The 26,863-nt window shown below is 41.8% G+C and overlaps 1 protein-coding gene across 1 annotated transcript in view; it reads left to right on the top strand.

Annotated features, from left to right (window-relative positions):
* The first annotated feature begins 7,938 nt into the window (after positions 1–7,938).
* LOC135527093 (GDNF family receptor alpha-4-like) overlaps positions 7,939–26,863 on the top strand; it is a 72,239-nt gene continuing 53,314 nt past the window's right edge. Inside the window, exon 1 of the mRNA XM_064955741.1 lies at positions 7,939–8,415. Coding sequence (XP_064811813.1) covers positions 8,373–8,415 — 43 coding nt within the window. The 5' untranslated portion in view covers positions 7,939–8,372. The remainder of the gene's footprint in view (positions 8,416–26,863) is intronic.

Raw genomic sequence — 26,863 nt, 5'->3', positions numbered from 1 at the left:
CAAATCAAGAGACTATTAATGACACAGTGATCTGAAAACAAAAGGGCAAATTACTTGAGATGTTCTTGGGAGTACTAATGTCTGTGAGGATGACAACTTCAAAGAGTTTGAGATAGCACACACACACAAAGATCCTCTGAAAATATGCTTCTGAACGTGAGATGGGTGAGGGGAAGTGTGTGTGTGTGTGTGTGTGTGTATGTGTGTGTGTGTGTGTGTGTGTGTGTGTGTGTGTGTGAGTGTGTGTGTGTGTGTGTGTGTGCGCGCGCGCGCGTGCGTGCGTGAGAGAGAGAGAGAAAAACCTCCACCAGATGATTAGAAAAACAGATAGCTTGTATAGGGTAATTGGTTTAAATTTCACTTTAGACTCCTTAAAATAACACCAGGGCTTGGCTGTTTGCTTTACTAACACCAGGGCCTGGCTGTTTGCTTTACTAACACCAGGGCTGGGCTGTTTGCTTTACTAACACCAGGGCTGGGCTGTTTGCTTTACTAACACCAGGGCCTGGCTGTTTGCTTTACTAACACCAGGGCTGGGCTGTTTGCTTTACTAACACCAGGGCCAGGCTGTTTGCTTTACTAACACCAGGGCTGGGCTGTTTGCTTTACTAACACCAGGGCTTTGCTGTTTGCTTTACTAACACCAGGGCCGGGCTGTTTGCTTTACTAACACCAGGGCTTGGCTGTTTGCTTTACTAACACCAGGGCTGGGCTGTTTGCTTTACTAACACCAGGGCTTGGCTGTTTGCTTTACTAACACCAGGGCCAGGCTGTTTGCTTTACTAACACCAAGGCCTGGCTGTTTGCTTTACTAACACCAGGGCTGGGCTGTTTGCTTTACTAACACCAGGGCTGGGCTGTTTGCTTTACTAACACCAGGGCCTGGCTGTTTGCTTTACTAACACCAGGGCTGGGCTGTTTGCTTTACTAACACCAGGGCCAGGCTGTTTGCTTTACTAACACCAGGGCTGGGCTGTTTGCTTTACTAACACCAGGGCTTTGCTGTTTGCTTTACTAACACCAGGGCCGGGCTGTTTGCTTTACTAACACCAGGGCTTGGCTGTTTGCTTTACTAACACCAGGGCCGGGCTGTTTGCTTTACTAACACCAGGGCTTGGCTGTTTGCTTTACTAACACCAGGGCCAGGCTGTTTGCTTTACTAACACCAGGGCTGGGCTGTTTGCTTTACTAACACCAGAGCTGGGCTGTTTGCTTTACTAACACCAGGGCTGGGTTGTTTGCTTTACTAACACCAGGGCTGGGCTGTTTGCTTTACTAACACCAGGGCTGGGCTGTTTGCTTTACTAACACCAGGGCCAGGCTGTTTGCTTTACTAACACCAGGGCTTGGCTGTTTGCTTTACTAACACCAGGGCCAGGCTGTTTGCTTTACTAACACCAGGGCCAGGCTGTTTGCTTTACTAACACCAGGGCCAGGCTGTTTGCTTTACTAACACCAGGGCCAGGCTGTTTGCTTTACTAACACCAGGGCTGGGCTGTTTGCTTTACTAACACCAGAGCTGGGCTGTTTGCTTTACTAACACCAGGGCTTTCATAACACCAGGATGTCATAAGGTGTATTCACCAATTTGTAAGTCGCTCTGGATAAGAGCGTCTGCCAAATGACTTAAATGTAATGTAAATGCTTTGTTGTTTGCTTTACTACCACCAGGGCAGGGCTGTTTGCTTTAGTAACACCATGACCCGGCTGTTTGCTTTTTAACCAAAGATGTCCAATACAGCAGGTATCTTTGTGACCTTTGCCCTCACAAGGTTTTGCATTCTAATTTAGTTAATTGTGTATTTTGAAGGGGTAAAACACCACCAGTATGTACACAGTCAATGAACTCTGCCCCAGGTCAGGTAAAATTATCCCACATGGACCAAGATTTGGCTGCAATTTAGATTTCTTAAAACAACCCAATGTCTCTGTTTTGATTATGAAGCAGAAATTTCATGAATACATTCACATGAGGATATCGAAGTCACACACACACACACACACACACACACACACACACACACACACACACACACACACACACACACACACACACACACACACACACACACACACACACACACACACACACACACACACACACACACACACACACACATCCAGCAAATGATGAGTTATGGATCTGAAAACGCAGAGCTGTTGATTCAGGTGCCATCTGATTATTTTTGGCCACCAGGAGTGTCTGGAAAATCGGTGATAGATGTTCCAGGCTCACCTCTTCACCCCACTAAAGAAGACAGTAAGGGCCCCTGCTGCACAAGGACTTTATGAATCTAACGTCTGAGACTGCCAGGGGAACCTGATCTTTTTGCTATTTTCCTGAGTTTCTACTAATCTCTCATTAAACTGGCGATAATGGCTGAAACCCGAGGTGTCATCAGAACAAAGGAAGAAGCATTAAAGAAGCCCCATACGGAAAAGATGAAATGTTAAGATGCTGTATTATACGGAGCTCTTATGTTTTATATTCTGCTCGTCATAAGAGAGGACAGGAAGGGAAGACTTTGACGCTTTAAAGTAGCAAGGAGGCAAAGGAGAGTCTAGCACCTCACAGGTTGTGCTGTGGCTGCACGACGGAGCCAAACTTAATGTGCTTCCTGTTGCAGTACAAATTGAATGTTTTTATCAACACCTACTGCTTGATTAATCCAGTGGTGTCTTTCCCCCTGTTCTTTCTCTGTGTGTGTCTGTGTGTGTGTGTGTGTGTGTGTCTGTGTGTGATTGTGTCTGGCCCAAAATAGGTTTAAAGACAGAACTAGGCATCCACAGCGCTGTAACCTAACCCTCCCACACAGTAGGCAGGAGACCCACCATCTGTTGTTGTGAGAGGATACCGAGTCACTGTGTGTGAATGCCCACCATGAAATCTCACTGCATTTGAACAATGTTCTGTTTGAGAGCAGCTGTGAAATACCCCCTCTCCATTTTGTGGCTTCATCAGCCCCAAACCTCTCCTGATAGTAAGCAAATATACAAATCCTTCATTTGCCAGTTAGAAGGGAGCATCTTTCTAACCTTTAAAAGATGTTCCTATTTAACAATAGTGGTCACACAGGGGGGAAACTATTTAACTAACTTGCAGACTGGTAATCCTAGTAGAAATTAATTTCACATATTCGAGAAATAGACTGCCATTTCTTATGTATGTTGTTGTTTCAAGTATCAGCCAATCAGCCGTAGCCTTGCTGAGTTGTTAGGCACACACAAAAAGAGGAAAATCTATCCCACAGTTCATGCAACCCAAGCACCACTGTGTGTGCAATGGGACCTAGCCATGACATCACTGTCCTGGGACTTATGGTAGACTTTTGAAATGAGCCAAATGAATGTTTGGGGTGTAGTGTGAAGTGCTGAAACATATGTAGTCAGACTCTCAATCTCTAAAATAATCACTACGACTACCTCTGGCTATACCTCTCAACATAAAACTCTCAACATTATTGGTCTACTTGAGAATAAGAGCAAAACTATTGGATAAAACGTTGAATTTAAAAGCCTGAAAACAGAGTATCCTAGTGGGAAATCTTGACTGGGAGAAATGTCGGGAAAACCCGCCAGCACTTCGATTTATCATACAAACATCAAAACACAATGTAGAGCTAAATTCGGCAGTAAAAGTAGCCATTAAATGTGTCCAACAAACATTTTACAGAGCAGCAGCGCCCACTTCATCATCCATCTACCTCTATACCACATTGACATAGAAATGATCACAGATACAGTAGTAATCCCTCATTATCAGAAACTCAGAAACTTTCTGTCCAAAAATGATGCAGAAAAATTAATCCATGCTTTTGTCACTTCTAGGTTAGACTACTGCAATGCTCTACTTTCCGGCTACCCGGATAAAGCACTAAATAAACTTCAGTTAGTGCTAAATACGGCTGCTAGAATCCTGACTAGAACCAAAAAATTTGATCATATTACTCCAGTGCTAGCCTCCCTACACTGGCTTCCTGTCAAAGCAAGGGCTGATTTCAAGGTTTTACTGCTAACCTACAAAGCATTGCATGGGCTTGCTCCTACCTATCTCTCTGATTTGGTCCTGCCGTACATACCTACACGTACGCTACGGTCACAAGACGCAGGCCTCCTAATTGTCCCTAGAATTTCTAAGCAAACAGCTGGAGGCAGGGCTTTCTCCTATAGAGCTCCATTTTTATGGAACGGTCTGCCTACCCATGTCAGAGACGCAAACTCGGTCTCAACCTTTAAGTCTTTACTGAAGACTCATCTCTTCAGTGGGTCATATGATTGAGTGTAGTCTGGCCCAGGAGTGGGAAGGTGAACGGAAAGGCTCTGGAGCAACGAACCACCCTTGCTGTCTCTGCCTGGCCGGTTCCCCTCTTTCCACTGGGATTCTCTGCCTCTAACCCTATTACAGGGGCTGAGTCACTGGCTTGCTGGGGCTCTCTCATGCCGTCCCTGAGGGGTGCGTCACCTGAGTGGGTTGATTCACTGATGTGGTCATCCTGTCTGGGTTGGCGCCCCCCCCCCTTGGGTTGTGCCGTGGCGGAGATCTTTGCGGGCTATACTCAGCTTTGTCTCAGGATGGTAAGTTGGTGGTTGAAGATATCCCTCCAGTGGTGTGGGGGCTGTGCTTTGGCATAGTGGGTGGGGTTATATCCTTCCTGTTTGGCCCTGTCCGGGGTGTCCTCGGGTGGGGCCACAGTGTCTCCTGACCCCTCCTGTCTCAGCCTTCAGTATTTATGCTGCAGTAGTTTATGTGTCGGGGGGCTGGGGTCAGTTTGTTATATCTGGAGTACTTCTCCTGTCCAATTCGGTGTCCTGTGTGAATCTAAGTGTGCGTTCTCTAATTCTCTCCTTCTCTCTCTCGGAGGACCTGAGCCCTAGGACCATGCCCCAGGACTACCTGACATGATGACTCCTTGCTGTCCCCAGTCCACCTGGCCGTGCTGCTGCTCCAGTTTCAACTGAACCGCGGCCCTAGGACCATGCCCCAGGACTACTTGACATGATGACTCCTTGCTGTCCCCAGTCCACCTGGCCGTGCTGCTGCTCCAGTTTCAACTGTTCTGCCTTATTATTATTCGACCATGCTGGTCATTTATGAACATTTGAACATCTTGGCCATGTTCTGTTATAATCTCTACCCGGCACAGCCAGAAGAGGACTGGCCACCCCACATAGCCTGGTTCCTCTCTAGGTTTCTTCCTAGGTTTTGGCTTTTCTAGGGAGTTTTTCCTAGCCACCGTGCTTCTACACCTGCATTGCTTGCTGTTTGGGGTTTTAGGCTGGGTTTCTGTACAGCACTTTGAGATATCAGCTGATGTACGAAGGGCTATATAAATAAATTTGATTTGATTTGATTTGATTATAAAATGTCCACACCGCTTCGGCTCCGAACGATAGGAAATCAGTGTACCCTCGCCGGCGGCTAGAAAGTGATGCCTGTCCATCTCCTTTGCCTTCAAAGCTGACCCACCATCCCTTCTGAAAGCTAAGCAGTCCAGAGGACTGAGAAGAGCTTGGATTAATTGAGAACCCGGGAGAGTAAAGCCCTTCAGATGGAGAGGGTATGTATTATGAGGAAGGCTTGCCTTGACAAAGCATTCATCTCCTTAGTGGTTTCCTTAGGAGTATCCTCAGTGGAGGTGTTTCAGGTCAGATAAGGTTAGGTCACCCTTTCTCTAATGTAAGGACTGACATAGCACTCAGAACGTCCCTCAGAGAATGTCAGGGAGACCTCACGGCTTAAGACAAAAATATAAACAAGCTGTACTCCTTTTTTAAGCTCCCTTTCCCTCAGAGAGAGCTTTCTGCTTTTCTTGCAACATTTAGTGTCGATTTGAATAACAAATTCAAAATGCACAGTGCAAATATGTGATTTACCAAAAAATCCCCAAGGCACTTTGTGTCTGTAATTTTTTTATTTATATATCAAACATGGTCAGAGCTAATTTCCCCCCTAAATAAGCAGTACTCACTTTCCAACTGAGATGGTCATGTTGTTTTGTTTTCAAAAGCGTATTAGGAAGTGAACTAGTACAGGACAAACATAAAGCGTACTAGGTTGTTGTACAGTACAATTAGTGATTCCTCTAGATGACTGCCTGCATGTCAAATAAATAAATAAATGAAATGGACAACACTCCAACATATAATTTTCAGTAATTAATTTATTGACCTGCATGTACACATTTGTGACTTCAATTTCAGCACTCAAAATGAAATAGGCCATCATTATAATTGCCCCCCATTATCACCCATGCCTGTATGGTAAAAATGAAACCGAAATGGATTGTTATTGCTGTACACTCAAATATAGTTGAGGAAAACCATGAATGACAATCAACAAGACACCAAGCAGCTACAACTGTTCTCCAGTGGTCTCCATTCAGTCTTTAACAAACAGCTGGATGATCCTCTTGGACCTGTGGGCACTACAGCCATCAGACGTCTGGCATTGCCACGAGCCATCAGCCACTGAGGGAATGCTTCCTTTGAAATCAAAGAAAGCTGCTATACTGCCCATGTTGCATTGTGTCCAATGGCAGCAATCCTGCTGGACCTGTAGGCAGCCTTATACTGTGATCCAACATGGTTGACCGACTGGTGGTTATCTCCTGCCAGCTCTGTTTGGATGGATCATGTGGAAACTCAATTGGCTGCTGTCACCAGTTTGGAGCTGAGCCAAAAGGTGGATCAATACAGCCCAAATGCACTTCCTGGACGACTGCTGTCATTGAACTTCACTCGTCATGAAATAATCATTGTCCAAAAAGACCATGATTATTTGAACATTTTAATCAAGTGTGGAACCAACACAGCTCTCCAGCACCAGAGTGTCCCAGCCCTGCTCTCTAGATAGAAGATGCTGTGAGTCTCTGACATATTAAAGATGGATTTGACACAATAGTCATATTTTAAACCGTTCAAGAATCAGTGTATTAGAAGGCTGTCCACAGCTTAATTTCAACTCTTCTCTTTGATATATTTTATAGAGATTTTTTGGGTGTGCAACAAGTTACATGATATTCTAGACATTCTGCAATGCAGAACACCCATCCATCTATCCAACCAACCACCTCCCAGAGCCTTTACCCTTCCTCATCCCTCCCAAGTCATTGTTACTCTTAACAACAAAGTCATAATCTCTGGCTTGTGTGTTTCTCACAAAACAACCCACAAATGGACCAGCTGTCATGGAATCTGGTAGTCTCCTCCAAGATAGCACCATACAAGAGCCAAGAATGGGAAAAAAACGATGACTGAGAAAAGTGCTTTACAAACAAGATAGAAATAATAAACAGATACTGAAGCAGACAACAGCAAATTATTATTTTAGTGCCGAAAGCCAAATATTATTTTCCCCCCAGGAGCTTATCTGTCTCCTATTATAGATTGTATATGAATTGTATCCATCCAAAACTTGGTTTTGTTTTAGCACCCCTTTTAATTACACATTTATTTTCCCTCTTGCATGTTTTCTTATCATTCTGTCACAGTGTAATTTAAAGCTTTATTGTGTGTAGATCTATTTACAATTGTCTTCAATCTGAATAAACAATGCTGGCCTTGCCAGTTGCCACGCAAAGTTGGGATAATAAAACATAAAAAAATATTTAAATTCAACACCACTCCTAAAGTACAGGGACATTTGTATGCATCTTGTTGAATTCAGTCAGACTATCTATTATGGTGTTGTTCATCCATCATTGTTAGTCAGTTTCACTTAATTGGTAGGTATATCTTCTTTTCCAATCGGGACTGAGAAAAATTGGGAAACAAATAGTACAATATAACTTGACCTACATGCCTGTAGCATTGTAGAGGCGATATTATGCTGCGTGATTTTTTAACACGAGCATTGCATGTCATGTGTCACTGTCCCTACCACTCTACGTAACCCCTTTTGCTCCCCCACCCTCTCCCATTCCCTCATGCTCACCTACGTCGCTCTCAGCAGTTAGTCCATCCGAGCCACTCTCTTTCCCACTTACCAACAGAAAATACGTTCGAAGAGGACTTGCTTTCGGCGGAGAAAGAACAGCGGCGGGCAACCACAAACTCTCACATACCTGATCCTAGATGAAGCCTAGATAACTTTTCAGGGTCTATAACACGTGTTACATTATCGTTTACATAACGATTACGCCCGTATTCTAATTTATTTATGTCCATGACATTTGATTAATCCATCCACTTTTCGGGAAACTTATGGAATTCTGAAACATTTAGTGAAGAAGGAGTTATTTTGGTTATCAATCCCTTTGTATCAATTCAGTCCACTTGTACAGGAGGATGTATTTGAGTGTAATTTCAAAGGTGTAGGTGTAGTGGTGCGTTACCTGGAATCATTTAAACAGAATTTTACATCGGAAATCAAAATGGATCTTTGGGGAGTTTACCTATTTCATCTCGTCTTCTTCGGTAAGTAAACATGCGTACTTTCTACCTGTACTGCCCTACGAGATATTGCAATTCATGAGTATTGATAGACACGTTCCTCTGATAAAGATTTAATGGAATACAGAAACCAAGGAGATTTTCAGTTTTGCAACCTGTTCGCAATATGCAGCAAACCCGCATATTTGGATAACTCTTTCTGTTGAGCAAATAGGCTACTAAAGTATATTTAGGAAAATCAAGTATGCTTTTATTTTCTATCACTGACCTATGTATATTTCAATTAAAAAAATGGTCCCACTAGCACAATTATATATTTCGGTGGAAGTTGATTTTATGGTAGAAATTATAAGGAGTGATTTAGTTGTTGCCCTGCAATAATGTAGCCTACATTTTAGTTGTCGGATATTATGTTTACGCCATTTGGAGAATCTGTGAGAATCTGTGATTACTTCCTTGCAATATATGCCACATTGAATCTCAATATGAGGTCGAAATTTGGTGACTGACTAGCACTTCATAAGTGTTCTATGGTGTCCTGATACCTATATAAATAATTTATATGGCCCAATAATCCGCATACACCATTATGACGGGATATTGTCAACATGTAGGCTATTGTAGGAACTCATTGAAATTGTGTGTGTACGTGCGTGTGTGTACATCAACTACTCTCTGACAACATTAGGCTACAACCTATTTGCATTCAAACAGGGCCAGATTAAAAAAAATTGCCTGACCACAACCCCTGTAAACAAATCCATGCATCAAAATGCAATTCGATGGGTAGTATATTTACTGTTGAAGAAAAATACACTTTATAATAAAGCCATAATAAAAATATGCCTTTTTAAAAACGCATGTCATGCAATTCTACCTCATGTACATTACAGAACACATTAACTGAATGTTTTTTAATACCATAACTTGATTTAATGGCTGGGAAAAAAACGCGGAAAATTCGCACACTTTTTTTTATGAAACACCATTTTCCACCACCATGCAAGAGTGGCTAATGCTACTTCCAGATTTTGTGCCCGCTTTCAGCCAGGGGTAAACAGACCACTGCGATCTGATTGGCTGAACGCAATACGCAACATCCTGTGCTATCATTCCTAGGCATTAACCACTCTATCATTATGGTTGAAAATGGTATTTCATAAAGAAAGTATGCATATTTTTCCTGTTTTTTTTCTGCATTCGCACCATTCAATCGAGTTAAGGAGGCAATCGAAGCCTTTGTAGCCCGAATGGAGAATGGTTAATGTACGAATTGGTCCACAGGGATACAAGTCTTGTCCAATCTAGCTGTAGCATTCATAGGACTCTATGAATCCTATGAATATCATTCTATCTAATCCTACTTGGGCATATATTTACTCAATTCAACAAGATACATCACATTTTTCCTTCACTTTATGAGTGGTGCTGGTGAAACCTTCACAATTTACTGGTACCCACATTTACTGCCACGGCATTGAACTGTTCTACTGATTGTTTGACTGCTCTGCACTGAACTGTTCTACTGAACGTTTGACTGATTTCAGAGTAACAGTATAGAAAAGGTGACACATTCCCCCATATTAATAATTTCAACCAATTTCACAGAGGTACCTGGGTGGCTTCGTCATCATTGTTGAATGGCAGACTCTCTCAGTGTGATTGGATGAAGTCACTATCGATTTTTTGCCTCTGATGCGTGCAAGTGAGAAAGGAGAGCCACAAGTTGTAAACTATCAATGTCTATTAATCAAGACAACACTGACATGTTAATCCTGACCTTGTTGCAAGGCGGGGGTAATACCATTATGATTATTGACACAGCCATGACACCAGAGTTGATCATTCCTATCTCAATTGGGAACTGGCATTCCCAACTTATCAACAGCTGGCTAACAGGAGAACAGACATTTACACTAAATCCTGCCTCAGTATTGATATTCTCTTCAGCAACTCCAGGACTGTCTTCATTAGAGAAATGAAGGGGTGGAGGTGGGGAATTCTGAAAGGAAAAGAATACAGTTATGCATTGAGAATCATAACATGATATTATTCAATGTCTATTCAATAGACATAAGGTGGAGAAGAGGTCTGTTTAAGCCAATTGGATTGTCTGCCATTTTCTTCTCTGAAAACGCAAGGTCAATGGTCTTAACATCCTTGAAACTAACCACATCATGTAATTATGCACAAGCGATAGTTAGTTCCTTTGGGTTAGTGTATACCAGCCTTTGAATTTGATTTTGAATTCAAGGTAAGGTAGCTAGAACTGATGAAGAAATGAGGTGTTTCCAGTTGTCATTGATAACGGATGGATCTTGCCGGTATGCATCCACAACTGTAGCTTTACCTCAACAGAAGCATAATGGTGCAATTTTCCAGCTTAAGTATTCAATCATTGTCTTTTGTTCTCACACAAACTTGCTGTATTTTAGGTGTTTTGTATTTACATTTGCACATTTCTGAGGTAATTGCATTGTTGTTGAGCCACTTGTCCAAACTAATGAGCACAGGCAACAATTCACAGCACAGGCACAGTGTACATAGATCACAATTTCTGTAGATGACATTATGCATTTATGTGGCCTACTGACGAGGCAGCAGTGTGGTTGATAAGACTGGGGTATAACCCATGTCAAACAACAGCATATAGATAGAACAGCCTGTTTGATCAAACTGCTCCCATTGCACATCGCTAACACTGGGGATTCATAATGATGTCAATTTCCAGGAATGCAATAAAAGAGCACATTCTGTACTAAAGGAAACACTCGGTCTGGGATGGAATCAGTGACCATCTGTAAGAACTAGACCTACACATATTACCATCTTTTCATTTCCATGGAGAGCATTATGAGAATATATGGTTAAATATAGAAGAATATTCTACAGCTGAATTTACACTGAGTGTACAAGACATTAAGAATACCTGCTCTTTCGATGACAGACTGACCAGGTGAAAGCTATGATCCCTTATTGATGTCACTTGTTAAATCCACTTCAATCAGTGTAGATGAAGGGGAGGAGACAGGTTAAAGAAGGATTTTTAAGCCTTGAGACAATTGAGACATGGATTGTGTATGTGTGCCATTTAGAATATTTAGAATATAAAATAATATAAATATCAAATATTTAAGTGCCTTTGAACAGGGTATGGTAGTAGGTGCCAGGCGCACCTGTTTGAGTGTGTCAAGAACTGAAACGCTGCTGTGATTTTCACTCGCAACAGTTTCCCGTGTGTATAAAAATGGTCCACCACCCAAAGGACAACCAGCCAACTTGATATAACTGTCGGAAGCATTGGAGTTAACATGGGCCAGAATCCCTGTGGAACGCTTTCGACACCTTCTCGAGTCCATGCCCCGACGAATTGAGGCTGTTATGAGGGCAAAAGGGGGTGCAAGTCAATATTAGGAAGATGTTCCTAATGTTCTGTACACTCAGTATACAGTATATACAGTGCCTTCATAAATATTCACACCCCTTAACTTTATCCACATTTCAAATCAAATCAAATTTTATTTGTCACATACACATGGTTAGCAGATGTTAATGCGAGTGTAGCGAAATGCTTGTGCTTCTAGTTCCGACAATTCCAAAACTACTACCTTATACACACAAGTGTAAAGGGATAAAGAATATGTACATAAAGATATAAGAATGAGTGATGGTACAGAACGGCATAGGGAAGATGCAGTAGATGGTATTGAGTACAGTATATACATATGAGATGAGTAATGTAGGGTATGTAAACAAAGTGGCAGAGTTTAAAGTGGCTAGTGATACATGTATTACATAAAGATGCAGTAGATGATATAGAGTACAGTATATACATATACATATGAGATGAGTAATGTAGGGTATGTAAACATTATATTAAGTAGCATTGTTTAATGTGGCTAGTGATATATTTTTACATCAATTTCCATCAATTTCCATTATTAAAGTGGCTGGAGTTGAGTCCGTGTGTTGGCAGCAGACACTCAATGTTAGTGGTGGCTGTTTAACAGTCTGATGGCCTTGAGATAGAAGCTGTTTTTCAGTCTCTCGGTCCCTGCTTTGATGCACCTGTACTGACCTCGCCTTCTGGATAATAGCGGGGTGAACACGCAGTGGCTCGGGTGGTTGTTGTCCTTGATGATCTTTATGGCCTTCCTGTGACATCGGGTGGTGTAGGTGTCCTGGAGGGCAGGTAGTTTGCCCCCATTTTGTTATGTTACAAAGTGGCAATCAAATAGATTTAATTGTTTTTTTTTTGTCAACGTGGAAGATTTTTGATGTATTATAATTTTTATTAATGGAAAACGAAACACTTCATTAGAGAAGTTTGTTGATATATGTTAAAATCACTTTCAGCAGCGATTACAACTGTGAGTCTTTCTGGATATATCTCTAAGAGCTTTGCACACCTGGATTGTACAATAATTGCCCATTATTCTATAAAAAATGTGTCAAGCTCTGTCAAGTTGGTTGTTGATCATTGCTAGACAGCCATTTTCAAGTCTTGCCATATATTTTCAAGTTGATTTAAGTCAAAACTGTAACTAGGCCACTCGGGAACATTCAATGTAGTCTTGGTATGCAACTCCAATGTATATTTATTTGCCTTTTGTTTTAGGTTATTGTTCTGCTGAAAGGTGAATTTGTCTCTGAACCAGGTTTTCCTCCAGGATTTTGCCTGTGCTTAGCTCTGTTCTGTTTCTTAGACTCCCTAGTCCTTACCAATGACAAGCATACACATGTCATGATGCAGCCACCACCATTCTTGAAAATATGAAGAGTGGTACTCAGTGATGTGTTCTGTTGGATTTGCCCCAAACATAGCGTTTTATATTTAAGACAAAGAGTTAATTGCTTTGACACATTTTTTGCAGTATTACTTGTATTATATGTTTTATAATATTTTTATTCTGTACTGGCTTCCTTCTTTTCACTCTGTCATTTATGTTAGTATTGTGTAGTAACTACAATGTTGTTGATGCATCATCATTTTTCTCCTATCACAGCCATTAAACTCTGTAACAGTTTTAAAGTCACCATTGTCCTCATGTATAAATCCTTTCTCTCCAGCAAATGAGTTAGGAAGGACGCATGTATCTTTGTTGTGACCTGGTGTATTGATACACCTTCCAAAATGTCAAATGAATAACTGCACCATGCTCAAAGGGATATTCAATGTCAGGTTTCCATATTTGCGAACCATACGAAAACCTCCCTGGTCTTTGTGGTTGTGTGCTTGAAATTCACTGCTCGATTTAGGGACAATTTAGTTACAATTATCTGTATGTGTGGGTTACAGAGATGGGATAGTCATTTAAAAATCATGTTAAACACTATTATTGCACAAAAGTTAAGTCCATGCAACTCATTATGTGACTTGTTAGCACATTTTTACTCCTGAACTTATTTAGGCTTGCCATAACAAAAAGGTTGAATACTTACTGACTCAAGACATTTAATTTCTAATTAATTTGTAAACACTTTCTGAAGGCACTATGTGTGTGTATGTATGTATATACACTGCTCAAAAAAATAAAGGGAACACTTGAACAACACAATGTAACTCCAAGTCAATCACACTTCTGTGAAATCAAACTGTCCACTTAGGAAGCAACACTGATTGACAATAAATTCCACATGCTGTTGTGCAAATGGAATAGACAACAGGTGGAAATTATAGGCCATTAGCAAGACACCACCAATAAAGGAGTGGTTCTGCAGGTGGTGACCACAGACCACTTCTCAGTTCCTATGCTTCCTGGCTGATGTTTTGGTCACTTTTGAATGCTGGCGGTGCTTTAACTCTAGTGGTAGCATGAGACAGAGTCTACAACCCACACAAGTGGCTCAGGTAGTGCAGCACATCCAGGATGGCACATCAATGCGAGCTGTGGCAAAAAGTTTTGCTGTGTCTGTCAGTGTAGTGTCCAGAGCATGGAGGTGCTACCAGGAGACAGGCCAGTACATCAGGAGACGTGGAGGAGGCCGTAGGAGGGCAACAACCCAGCAGCAGGACCGCTACCTCCGCCTTTGTGCAAGGAGGAGCAGGAGGAGCACTGCCAGAGCCCTGCAAAATGACCTCCAGCAGGCCACAAATGTGCATGTGTCTGCTCAAACGGTCAGAAACAGACTCCATGAGGGTGGTATGAGGGCCCGACTTCCACAAGTGGGGGTTGTGCTTACAGCCCAACACCGTGCAGGACGTTTGGCATTTGCCAGAGAACACCAAGATTGCAAATTCGCCACTGGCGCCCTGTGCTCTTCACAGATGAAAGCCGGTTCACACTGAGCACATGTGACAGACGTGACAGAGTCTGGAGACGCAGTGGAGAACGTTCTGCTGCCTGCGACATCCTCCAGCATGACCGGCTTGGCGGTGGGTCAGTCATGGTGTGGGGTGGCATTTCTTTGGGTGGCCATGTGCTCGCCAGAGGTAGCCTGACTGCCATTACATTTACATTTACATTTAAGTCATTTAGCAGACGCTCTTATCCAGAGCGACTTACAAATTGGTGAATTCACCTTCTGACATCAGTGGAACAGCCACTTTACAATAGTGCATCTAAATCATTTAAGAGGGGGGGGGGGGTGAGAAGGATTGCTTTATCCTATCCTAGGTATTCCTTGAAGAGGTGGGGTTTCAGGTGTCTCTGGAAGGTGGTGATTGACTCCGCTGTCCTGGCGTCGTGAGGGAGTTTGTTCCACCATTGGGGGGCCAGAGCAGCGAACAGTTTTGACTGGGCTGAGCGGGAAAATGTTCCCTTTTTGGTTTTTCTATTTATTCGCCCACCATGTTAACTTAGAGATACCATCTATGGTACATCAGTCAGATCACTACCATTTGATATTAGGTACCGAGATGAGATCCTCAGACCCCTTGTGAGACCATATGCTGGTGCGGTTGACCCTGGGTTCCTCCTAATGCAAGACAATGCTAGACCTCATGTGGCTGGAGTGTGTCAGCAGTTCCTGCAAGAGGAAGGCATTGATGCTATGGACTGGCCTGCCCGTTCCCCAGACCTGAATCCTATTGAGCACATCATGTCTCGCTCCATCCACCAACGCCACGTTGCACCACAGACTGTCCAAGAGTTGGCGGATGCTTTAGTCCAGGTCTGGGAGGAGATCCCTCAGGAGACCATCCACCACCTCATCAGGAGCATGCCCAGCCTCATTTGACTTGTTTTAAGGACATTACATCAAAGTTGGATCAGCCTGTAGTGTGGTTTTCCACTTTAATTTTGAGTGTGACTCCAAATCCAGACCTCCATGGGTTGATAAATTTGATTTCCATTGATAATTTTTGTGTGATTCTGTTGTCAGCACATTCAACTATGTAAAGAAAAAAGTATTTAATAAGAATATTTCATTCATTCAGATCTAGGATGTGTTATTTTAGTGTTCCCTTTATTTTTTTGAGCAGTGTATATGTATATATATATATATATATATATATATATATATATATATATATATATATATATATATATATACATATTCCTGACTATTCTACAGTATTTCGAGATATATATATATATATATATATATATATATATATATATATATATATAATATATCGAAATACCGTATCTTAGGTTGCTGTAAACCTGATGACTCATTAAGACTAGCTGGTTTTGTGAAACTACAGTAATATCTACCTCTTTGCGTTCGAGAGAGATGTAGACCAAGAGGGATGATGATCTTCCTTCCAGGGCCTAGGGTCTCAAAGAAGACATTCATCTAACAGGAAGGCCAGATACTGCATTCAGATGAGTTGGAGCTCAGTGTGAATAACCACCTTGTCCACCCCAATGAGAAAGGAGAAGAATTTAAAAAGCCAGAATAGACTGTCCAAGCATTGATAGTATCTGCATGATGAATGTGCACACGGTTTGCCTTTGACAGATCCATATGGGGGCCAAAACGATACAGGATTGAATACGTTTGTGCAATGCAATGTTCCCTTTTTGGTTTTTCTATTTATTCGCCCACCATGTTAACTTAGAGATACTATCTATGGTACATCAGTCAGATCACTACCATTTGATATCAAGGAGCCAAGTCCAACTGTAGCGCAAGGTGATTGCATTGAATATTATTGGTTCATATTGAATGGGTAAGAAATGATATCGGGTGGCATCGAGACTAGGAACCATTTCAATTTGAAAATGATTGACAACTACTCCATAGCAGGAGTGAGAGTTTTGAATTGGTAGGGATTAATCTAATGGCTGAAAATTAGCTTTAAACTATCAAACTTATGACATTTCTGCTTTAGAAAAACACAACAGGCACTAATCACGGATAAATGGGCACTTTTACAGTGTGTAATGTTCACACCTGATTCTGTCTGCTTTTCAATATGAGTCAGACGAACCGAAATGCAGACAGAATCGCTTCTAATGGATTCAATGGGTTCCTTACTATTCTAATGGATTCAATGTGTTCCTGACTATTCTAATGGAGTCAATGGGTTCCTTACTATTCTAATGGAGTCAATGGGTTCCTGACTATTCTAATGGAGTCAATGGGTTCCTGACTATTCTAATGGAGTCAATGGGTTCCTGACTATTCTAATGGAGTCAATGGGTTCCTGACTATTCTAATGGAGTCAATGGGTTCCTGACTATTCTAATGGAGTCAATGGGTTCCTGACTATTCTAATGGAGTCAATGTGTTCCTGACTATTCTAATGGAGTCAATGGGTTCCTGACTATTCTAATGGAGTCAATGGGTTCCTGACTATTCTAATGGAGTCAATGGGTTCCTGACTATTCTAATGGAGTCAATGGGTTCCTGACTATTCTAATGGAGTCAATGGGTTCCTGACTATTCTAATGGTGTCAATGGGTTCCTCACTATTCTAATGGAGTCAATGGGTTCCTGACTATTCTAATGGAGTCAATGGGTTCCTGACTATTCTAATGGAGTCAATGGGTTCCTGACTATTCTAATGGAGTCAATGGGTTCCTGACTATTCTAATGGAGTCAATGGGTTCCTGACTATTCTAATGGTGTCAATGGGTTCCTGACTATTCTAATGGAGTCAATGGGTTCCTGACTATTCTAATGGAGTCAATGGGTTCCTGACTATTCTAATGGTGTCAATGGGTACCTCACTATTCTATCATATAGGTAATGTGAGGTTTAAGGGTTTTGACATTGTGGGGCATGACTCGTGTCTTTAATGGAGACAGATAAGCCAACCCCAAGCATGCTATCACCAAGCATATTGGCTGTGCTCTTGTAAGGGATTTGTCACAAATCTCATTTGAGGCAGGTATTACCCATGATGAGCATATAGCAGATGTGCACGGCTTTCTCATGTGGGAGAAATGGCCAAGTCATTACAATCACATCAGATGCTCATATGTATCATTGTTGATGATAAAAAAAAAACTCCTATTGTTGTCTTCATAACAAGACTTAGGTGTATAGGAGTAGGTGTGACCCTTTGTCCTTGTGAGGTAGAACACTAGAAAATGCATCACTAAAAACTGCAACTGATCTTCACATTATAAAGAAATATTAGGAAGCAATCAAAGCAATCAATTTCAATATTGGATTGTAATGCCTAAAATAACCAATATAACAATATTATACTATTGTCACAAGCGTCACATCATAAAATGATGTGATTTTGATGTCTTTGAGTAGGTCACATGAACAGATTTCATTCAGATCTTGTTTTTATACAGTAGTGGAAACAATTTCCTCCTCAGATTTGTATCATTTCAGTTAAGTACTGTAGCCGTTTCATCCCCTGAATAAAAATAAAATCATCAAAAGGATACATACTGTAGCATCCACCTAGTTATCCACCCATCCAGAACCAGTCATTAGTGTTTGAGATGTGATCATCATGATGTTCTTCCTGGTAGAACCTGACGTTAAAAGCTGTTAGCTGCCTCTGTTCCCTTGCTATTGTCTGGGCCTTATAGATGCTTTAAAACTTATTGTCTGGGCCTTATAGATGATTTGAAGCCTATTGTCTGGGCCTTATAGATGCTTTGAAAACAATTGTCTGGGCCTTATAGATGCTTTAAAACCTATTGTATGGGCCTTATAGATGTTTTAAAACCTATTGTCTGGGCCTTATAGATGTTTTAAAACCTGTTGTCTGGGCCTTATAGATGCTTTAAAACCTATTGTCTGGGCTTTAAAGATGCTTTGAAACCAATTGTCTGGGCCTTATAGATGTTTTAAAACCTATTGTCTGGGCCTTATAGATGCTTTAAAACCTATTGTCTGGGCCTTATATATGCTTTAATACCTATTGTCCGGGCCTTATAGATGCTTTAAAACCTATTGTCTGGGCCTTATAGACGCTTTAAACCTTGCTGCCCGGAACTTTGCCATTCATTTAGTGTCAATCAGCTTGATGGCTTTGACCTTTCCTCCTGACATTATTCAATACTACACGTAATCATCTGCCTACAATATTAAACCCTACTAGCTCCAGACAGCACATCATGTAAGGAGTTAGGAGCGAGTCACAGTTGAAGAACTCCTGAGGTCCTTGGCTCAGGATTCATCTTTGTGGTCATTTGGAAATTACTGTTGATACCGGAGCTAAAAATGCGAAGTTGGACTGAAATGGTACTTGTTAAAAGTAGGGCTCTTGGTAGGGCTAAAAGCTGTGGCTCTCCCCTCACCAGGCCTGTTAAGAAATCCAGGAGATGGCTCTGGGGTTATAGACATACAGTGGCCTCCAAGGGCCAAACAGAGCCTCATTAGTTCGGAGTCTGTCGGCGGTTATCCAGAGAGAAAGCCTGTTCCAGACAGGTAGACACAGCTCCTTTGTGACACAACTTCAAATGGAGGGCTTAAGCTCGGCTACCAAATAGCTACCCAGTCTGCCACTGTGTTTCTGGGACATAGCTATCTTGGGATGACTGACTGAAGTTTTATTTAGGTAGATAGGTTTGTTGGAAAGAGAATGGCCGTCAATTGTCCAAGGACTTACATTTCAAAGTTCCTGTGGTAAGCTGTGAAATTTATATTTAGATTGCACAGATTGCACCTAATGTAGACAATATGGTCTTTGAGTGAGAATGAGTATGTTTACCTAATATTCCATCTGTGATGAAGAGGAAATGTGAGGAAGTGTTTCAAGGAAGACTGACTCCCCTTCAGATGCGACATCAGCAGCCGGTTTACCTGCGTCAATCGGAAACAGAGCTGCGGACCTATGGTCCACTATAGTTTTGTAAGATCCTCAGAGAAATAATTTATTTAATTAAATGTCAGACTTGAAATTTCAGACTGTTACTGGTTTAAAAAAGGTGAGATTGGAGGTGAAACCATGGACCTCTTTCTGTTCCTGCTGGGATAAATTTGGACTCTTGATAACTTTCATCATAGTGTTGTTTCAATGGAGTTATTTTTGTTTCACGTTCCTTTTAACTTCTCTTGCATCAGTAAACATGAGAGGTACTGTGTACAGTTGGTATCTTTAGGATTACATTTTTGTTTTCACCAGGTATCCCTCTCATCTTTATTACCAGAAAATCTAAAACGTTTTATGACAGTATTCATCTTTTCTTCATCCCTTTTTAATCCCTGAAGTTTTGGAGATGTGAGCCAAAGAAATTGAGGAAACAGGGGGAAGAGTACACAAAATACATAATTGAAAAACGGGAGATAGAGCCCGGGAGTGAGCTCTAAGAAGACATCGCTGGCAAAGCCGTGATGGATGCAGCTGTCTAATTTCATTGTGGTCGCAACACAGCTTTTATGACAGGCAGGATGAATGGGATCCACTAACTGAACAGGTTTTATATCCATCACTATGCATGTATTATTTGGTTTGTTATTATTTTATTAAACATAAATGTGGCCTCAATCTCCATGGCATGTAATTACTATGGGGCCATTCAAATGTTTGCCTACATGCACAGTGAAGTGAATTACACTGCAGTTCAGCAACCCAATAAAATCCAGTCTAGTCAGTAGGCACAGCCAGAATACCAGTCAGACCGTGGCACCAAATAGTTTTTTGCCGAAATTAATCCAGTGACGTTTATTTTCATGAGGGGCTCTTCAGTTAATCAAATCCATTAAACCAGTCTAGTGGCCTCATTGTGGTTGTAGATATAAAGTCTGATCTGAAATGTTTGTCTCCAAATAATAAATGCATCAGTACTGTCTGGCCTGTACCAAGAAATCAGAGATCTTTGCTTGACAGCAGCCCAAATACAGGAAATGGCATAATGGCAACAAGAGGCAGACATGCCGGTAATCCTTTGACCCCACAGGCCGAACTGTCTTTACTCTGGCCACTCAGTAATTGTAGCCGTTATAAAGCGGAGTCATAGGACACCACTGCCAGCATTGGAAATGCTGTATAACCTTGTAATGTGGAGATGATAGAGGTTGGAGTGGTGCTGCCTGATTTCTCCAGTGTTCCAGGAAAGGAAACAAACCATTACCAAGGCAGCAGACAGGAACCGGCTGGAGGGCACCTGTCTCTGGAAGATTCCGTGGATTTACAACATCTGGTCCATGCAGGAGAGGCTGCCACCTCCGCTCACCGCTACTTGATTCATTATTTCAGACTCAGGGAAGAGGAGGCAAACTGTAATTGCAAATCCTCTATGCACAGAACAAGTCTTCCTCTTGTTCAACATTGGGATGTGGCCTAAATATTTCTAAAACTAAAGCATTGTATTTGAGACAAATGATTCACTAAACCCTAAACCTCAACTAAATCTTGTAATAAATCATGTGGAAATTGAGCAAGTTGAGGTGACTAAAATGCTTGGAGCTACCCTGGATTGTGAACTGTCATGGTCAAAACATATTGATACAACGGTAGCTAAGATGGGGAGAAGTCTGACCATAATAAGGTGCTGCTCTACCTTCTTAAAAGCACTGTCAACAAGGCAGGTCCTACAGGCCCTAGTTTTGTCACACCAGGACTACTGTTCAGTCGTGTGGTCAGGTGCCACAAAAAAGGAAAATTGCCATTGGTTCAGAACAGTGCAGCACGGCAGGCCCTTGGATGTACACAGAGAGCTAACATTAATAATATGCATGTCAATCTCTCCTGGCACAAAGTGGAGGAGAGATTGACTTCATCACGGCTTGTAGTTATGAGAGGTATTGGCATGTTGAATGCACCGAGCTACTGGCGCACAGCTCGGACACCCATGCATACCCCTCAAGACATGCCACAAGAGGTCTCTTCACAGTCCCCAAGTCCAGAACAGACTATGGAAGGCATACAGTACCAAATAGAACCATGACTAGATGGAACTCTATTCCACATCAAGTAACTCATGCAAGCAGTAAAATTAGACTTAAAAAACAGATAAAAAAACACCTTATGGAACAGCTGGGACTGAAGGAACACAAACATAGGCACAGACACATACGATAACATACGCACTATACACACACGCACACATGGATTTTGTACTGTGTATATGTGGTAGTGGTGGGGCCTAAGGGCACACAGTCTGTGAATGTATTGTAATGTATTTTATTATTCAATAAACTGCCTTAATTTAGCTAGACACAAGCTGCCAAGGCAGCAGCTAATGGGGATCCATAATAAATAAAAATAAAAATTTGGTCTTACTTTCAAAAATATTATGTTGCAGCTATGCTCTTTGTTTCAGTTTGGTGACTGTTTCACAAAGCCATGCAGTGCGTTCACAGCATTACTATAACTGTGATTTGAAATTTAAGCACTCTACCAAAGTATTACAGGGGGAGAAAGCCCAGATTTCCCACAGACGTCACCAGCAAATGTATCCTCTAGGTGAGGCAAGGCACATGACACGAGCCACCAAGTTCCTTCAGCCACCTCATTACTGGGCATCCTCTGAAATGCTGACGTTTGGATCTGTAAAAGGGTTGTGCCTCTGCCATCACTCCGTACCCAATCCCACCCATTCCCATAGCTTGTTAGGCCCTAATTAATTGGATTGAGAGAATGTCAGTAAGCATTTGACAGGTCTGTGTGAGTGGCGGCTAAGAACACAGGCCCACTACCAGGGTTCTGCCCCTGGAGAAGATCACTCCATATTAGGCCCATTGACTCTCTCTCTCGTTCTCAGAGGCAGGGGATATAACACAGATTTCGTGTTAACCAGTCAAATGAAGCAGCACCAACCACACTTTGTTTGCTAATGACTTTCATGACTGGCTTGCGATATAGGTATCAACAATTATGGTCTGGATGACTGGTCATAATGATGGTAATATTAGAGGGCAGATACTATATGCTTTTTTCATGCAAGAACAAAGTTTGTTGATAAAGTTCGACAGATTGTGTGATTTTGCACAAATGTATACTTTAATTGCACCGTACAGTCAGTGCTTCTGATCTTCTCGAAAGACGTGAGGAGGAATGTCATTTCACAGATTGGAGGTAAGCCATGCGTGACCAATCCTATGGTCCATATACAGTGCATGGCATCCATCCATATAAGGCAGTAGCTGAGGAAATTTGGGAGGCCCTCGTGCCAGCCTGGGTATGCCACCGAGTTAGACTCGATAACATTACCGGTAGGAGCTGTGACATCACGTGGGGAAAAGCCTTTGGCAACCAATCCTTTCATCAGCCTCCCAAAAATGGGCAGTGGAAACTACAAGAGCCTGAGTCTTAGTCCAAGTTTTTGCCAGCTTTGTTATTTCTTTGCGGGGGTTGATCCATTGCCCTGCATTGTAATGAGTCTGCGCCTCATATTCCAGCTCACAGCATCACACTCAGGGAAAAAAGGGTGTGCAGTGCCTGAGCCATGTTGGAGGGAGGCAGCAGTGTAGATTAGCCATGTTGGAGGGAGGCAGCAGTGTAGATGAGCCATGTTGGAGGAAGGCAGCAGTGTGGCTGAGCCATGTTGGAGGGAGGCAGCAGTGTAGATAAGCCATGTTGGAGGAAGGTAGCAGTGTGGCTGAGCCATGTTGGAGGGAGGCAGCAGTGTAGATGATCCATGTTGGGGGGAGGCAGCAGTGTAGATGATCCATGTTGGAGGGAGGCAGCAGTGTAGATGAGCCATGTTGGAGGGAGGCAGCAGTGTAGATGATCCATGTTGGAGGGAGGCAGCAGTGTAGATGAGCCATGTTGGAGGGAGGCAGCAGTGTAGATGATCCATGTTGGGGGGAGGCAGCAGTGTAGATGATCCATGTTGGAGGGAGGCAGCAGTGTAGATGAGCCATGTTGGAGGAAGGTAGCAGTGTAGATGAGCCATGTTGGAGGAAGGTAGCAGTGTGGATGAGCTATGTTGGAGGGAGGCAGCAGTGTGGATGAGCCATGTTGGAGGGAGGCAGCAGTGTAGATGAGCCATGTTGGAGGGAGGCAGCAGTGTAGATGAGCCATGTTGGAGGAAGGTAGCAGTGTAGATGAGCCATGTTGGAGGAAGGTAGCAGTGTGGATGAGCTATGTTGGAGGGAGGCAGCAGTGTGGATGAGCCATGTTGGAGGGAGGCAGCAGTGTAGATGAGCCATGTTGGAGGGAGGCAGCAGTGTAGATGAGCCATGTTGGAGGAAGGTAGCAGTGTGGATGAGCTATGTTGGAGGAAGGCAGCAGTGTGGATGAGCCATGTTGGAGGGAGGCAGCAGTGTAGATGAGCCATGTTGGAGGAAGGTAGCAGTGTAGATGTGCCATGTGCGGAAAACCGGCTGCTGCTTGAGATTACCTGCCTCAGTAGTCTTGTACATGCCCTTTGAACCTGAGAATCACCTGTTTGAGGTTAGAGACAACATATGGCAGTTTTGTGCGAAACAAAAGGTCATGTTGAATTTGCTTAAGCTTTCTCCCTTTTCTGTAAGGCCGTTGGTGAAGCAACAAACCTTCCAGACTGGTGTTACTGCTCCTGAAAGAAAGTTCAGCATTCTTGGTCGATGTGAGAAAACAAACTAACGAGTCCAAAAGTTAAGAATAGGTATTTAAGAGTTGATTGCTGTTTACCATCATTTTATGACGCAGGTCTAATAACAGGTCTAATGTGTCAGGTAAATGTTGGTTGCTGGCTAGCTTGCATTTGCTTAGATTCTTGCTCAAAGCTCTTGCTTTACCTCATTTGGTGACTCGCTGTGGGCAGTGATGGACATTCATTTATCTGGTCTGTTACAATGATGCAGTCATTACGCAAGTGGCAAAACTAAAACAAGCGAAATAGTCCCATATGTTCCTCGTTTGACCTGCTGTTTCCAAGGTTAGGTGGAAAACAACTATATTGGTGAGAGATCCTTGAGTTAGCTAGTGACCTACCTAGCTTGCTAGCTGCAGAGGTCCACAAAGCAAGCTAACAATGAGTTTTCTTTCCAGTGAATAAAATGTGTGTGTGTTAGTATTATCTTCTGCTGCAAGTAGCTGCGTTATAATCAACACTTGGCTGTGCAATTAAATACAAATAAAGGCAACCATTTTGGGTTACGATTCGGCATCATTTCAGGGAGCCATATCACACCCGCGTTGTGGTATAGTTAAGCAATAAGGTCCGAGGGGGTGTGGTATATTTAAGCAATAAGGCACGGGGGGGGGGGTGTGTGGAATATAGCCAATATACCACGGCCAAGTGCTGTTCTTAGGCACAAACCCCCTAGGTGCATTATTGCTATTATAAACTGGTTACCAAATTAATTAAATTACTACAATTAAATGTTAAATGTTTTGTCATACACGTGGTATACGGTCTGATAAACCATGGCTTTCAGCCAATCAGAATTCAGGGCTCAAACCACCCAGTTTATAATGGCCATTATATCAATGCTAAGGACTGTTCTTACACATGGCGCGAAGTGGAGTGACTGGATCCAGACTTTAGCCGTGGTATATTGGTCATAAACCACAACCCTAGAGGTGCCTTTTTGCTATTATGAACTGGTTGCCATCATAAATATAACACTTAACAATTATTTTTTCATCATGCCCATGGTATATTCAATGTTTTGTCATTCCCGTGGTATACGGTCTGATATACCACGAATGTCAGCCAATCTGTTATGTACTTGAGTGAAGACCCAAAAGCGGTTTTAACAGAAAACAGAGTTCTTTAATGAAAAACAGGAATGGCATAAATCCTCTTCCAACGTTGTCAATGGAACAAAAAGAACGTTAGTATAATGCAGGATGCACCTGCCAGGCAGACTCCGACAGGATAGGACAAGGTGGAAGCAAACGGGACGACAGCTTGCTTCTGGCATGAAAAACACAAACAAGAATCAGACACTGAAAGTAGCAGGAACAGAGAGAGAAATAGAGACCTAATCAGAGGGGGAAGAGAGAACAGGTGTGAAAGAGTGAATGAGCTAGTTAGGGGAGATGTAGAACAGCTGAAGAATGAGAGACAGAGAAGGTAACCTAAAAAGACCAGCAGAGAGAGACAGAGTGAAGAGAAAGGACAGGAACAGACATAACAAGACATGACACAATCAGCATTCAGGGCTCGAACTGCCCAGTTTATAATGTTTGATATTCCACAGCTTTCAGCCAATTCAGGATCCAAGACCCAAACTACCCATTTTATAATTTTATAGAACTGCCCAGCTTGCTGTCTTATAGTAAAAGGTTCTAGGTTATAGTAAAGGGTTTTAAGTTATAGTAAAGGGTTCTAAATTATGGTAAAACCGGAATGCACTGTGCAGGTCAGAATGTACTGGAAGCTACAGTATAAATACGACATACATTTTTTATGTTTTATCCACATACCCAAGGATGAAGAGTTGAAAATACATCAAGAGGAGTTATTTTGTTTATATATATATATATATATATATATATATATATATATATATATATATATATATATATATATATATATATATATATATATATATATTAAATCTAGACCCCCCCCCCCACCACCCCTACCCTGATTGGAGTATACTAACGGACAACAATACTTATTCTGATACTTACATCAAGAAGAGTTGAAGGTTTCAAATGTTTAACATAAGAATAGGATTATCTGTATACATTTTAATTGTCAAAACATCCTTTACATCATTAAAAAGTATCAAATGAAGGAGGACCATATAAAATAGTATTATATACACAGATAACTTAGAACCCTCATATACATTCAAGTTTCAATACCCAGAATCCTTGAAAGGCTGCAGAGGCCTCAAATAAATATGAGCTATAGCCTTGACAGCCTCTGTATTCATGGACAAAGAACCCATGCGGGAAAGCAATCTATGTGATTATCATAAAATCGTAATATAGAGGCAAATGAAATTAAACCAACTAACCTGTCGGCTGAAGTACAAAATACCATTTTTCATTTGAATAGAAGACCATATTTACATTGATTTTCATTGTATAAGAGTTAGTTGGAAAGTATAGAACCAGTCATAAGTTTGGACACAACTACTAATTTCAGGGTTTTTCTTTATTCTTAGTATTTATATATTTTTTAAATGACTTAAATGTAAATGTATTTTCTACATTGTAGAATAATAATTAAGACATCAATACTATGAAATAACACATAAAGAGGAGGACATACAGAAGTCAGAAGTT

This window comes from Oncorhynchus masou, chromosome 32 (assembly GCF_036934945.1).
Source record: "Oncorhynchus masou masou isolate Uvic2021 chromosome 32, UVic_Omas_1.1, whole genome shotgun sequence".
Classification (NCBI taxonomy): domain Eukaryota; kingdom Metazoa; phylum Chordata; class Actinopteri; order Salmoniformes; family Salmonidae; genus Oncorhynchus; species Oncorhynchus masou.
This window is presented reverse-complemented; position numbering and strand designations above follow the sequence as displayed.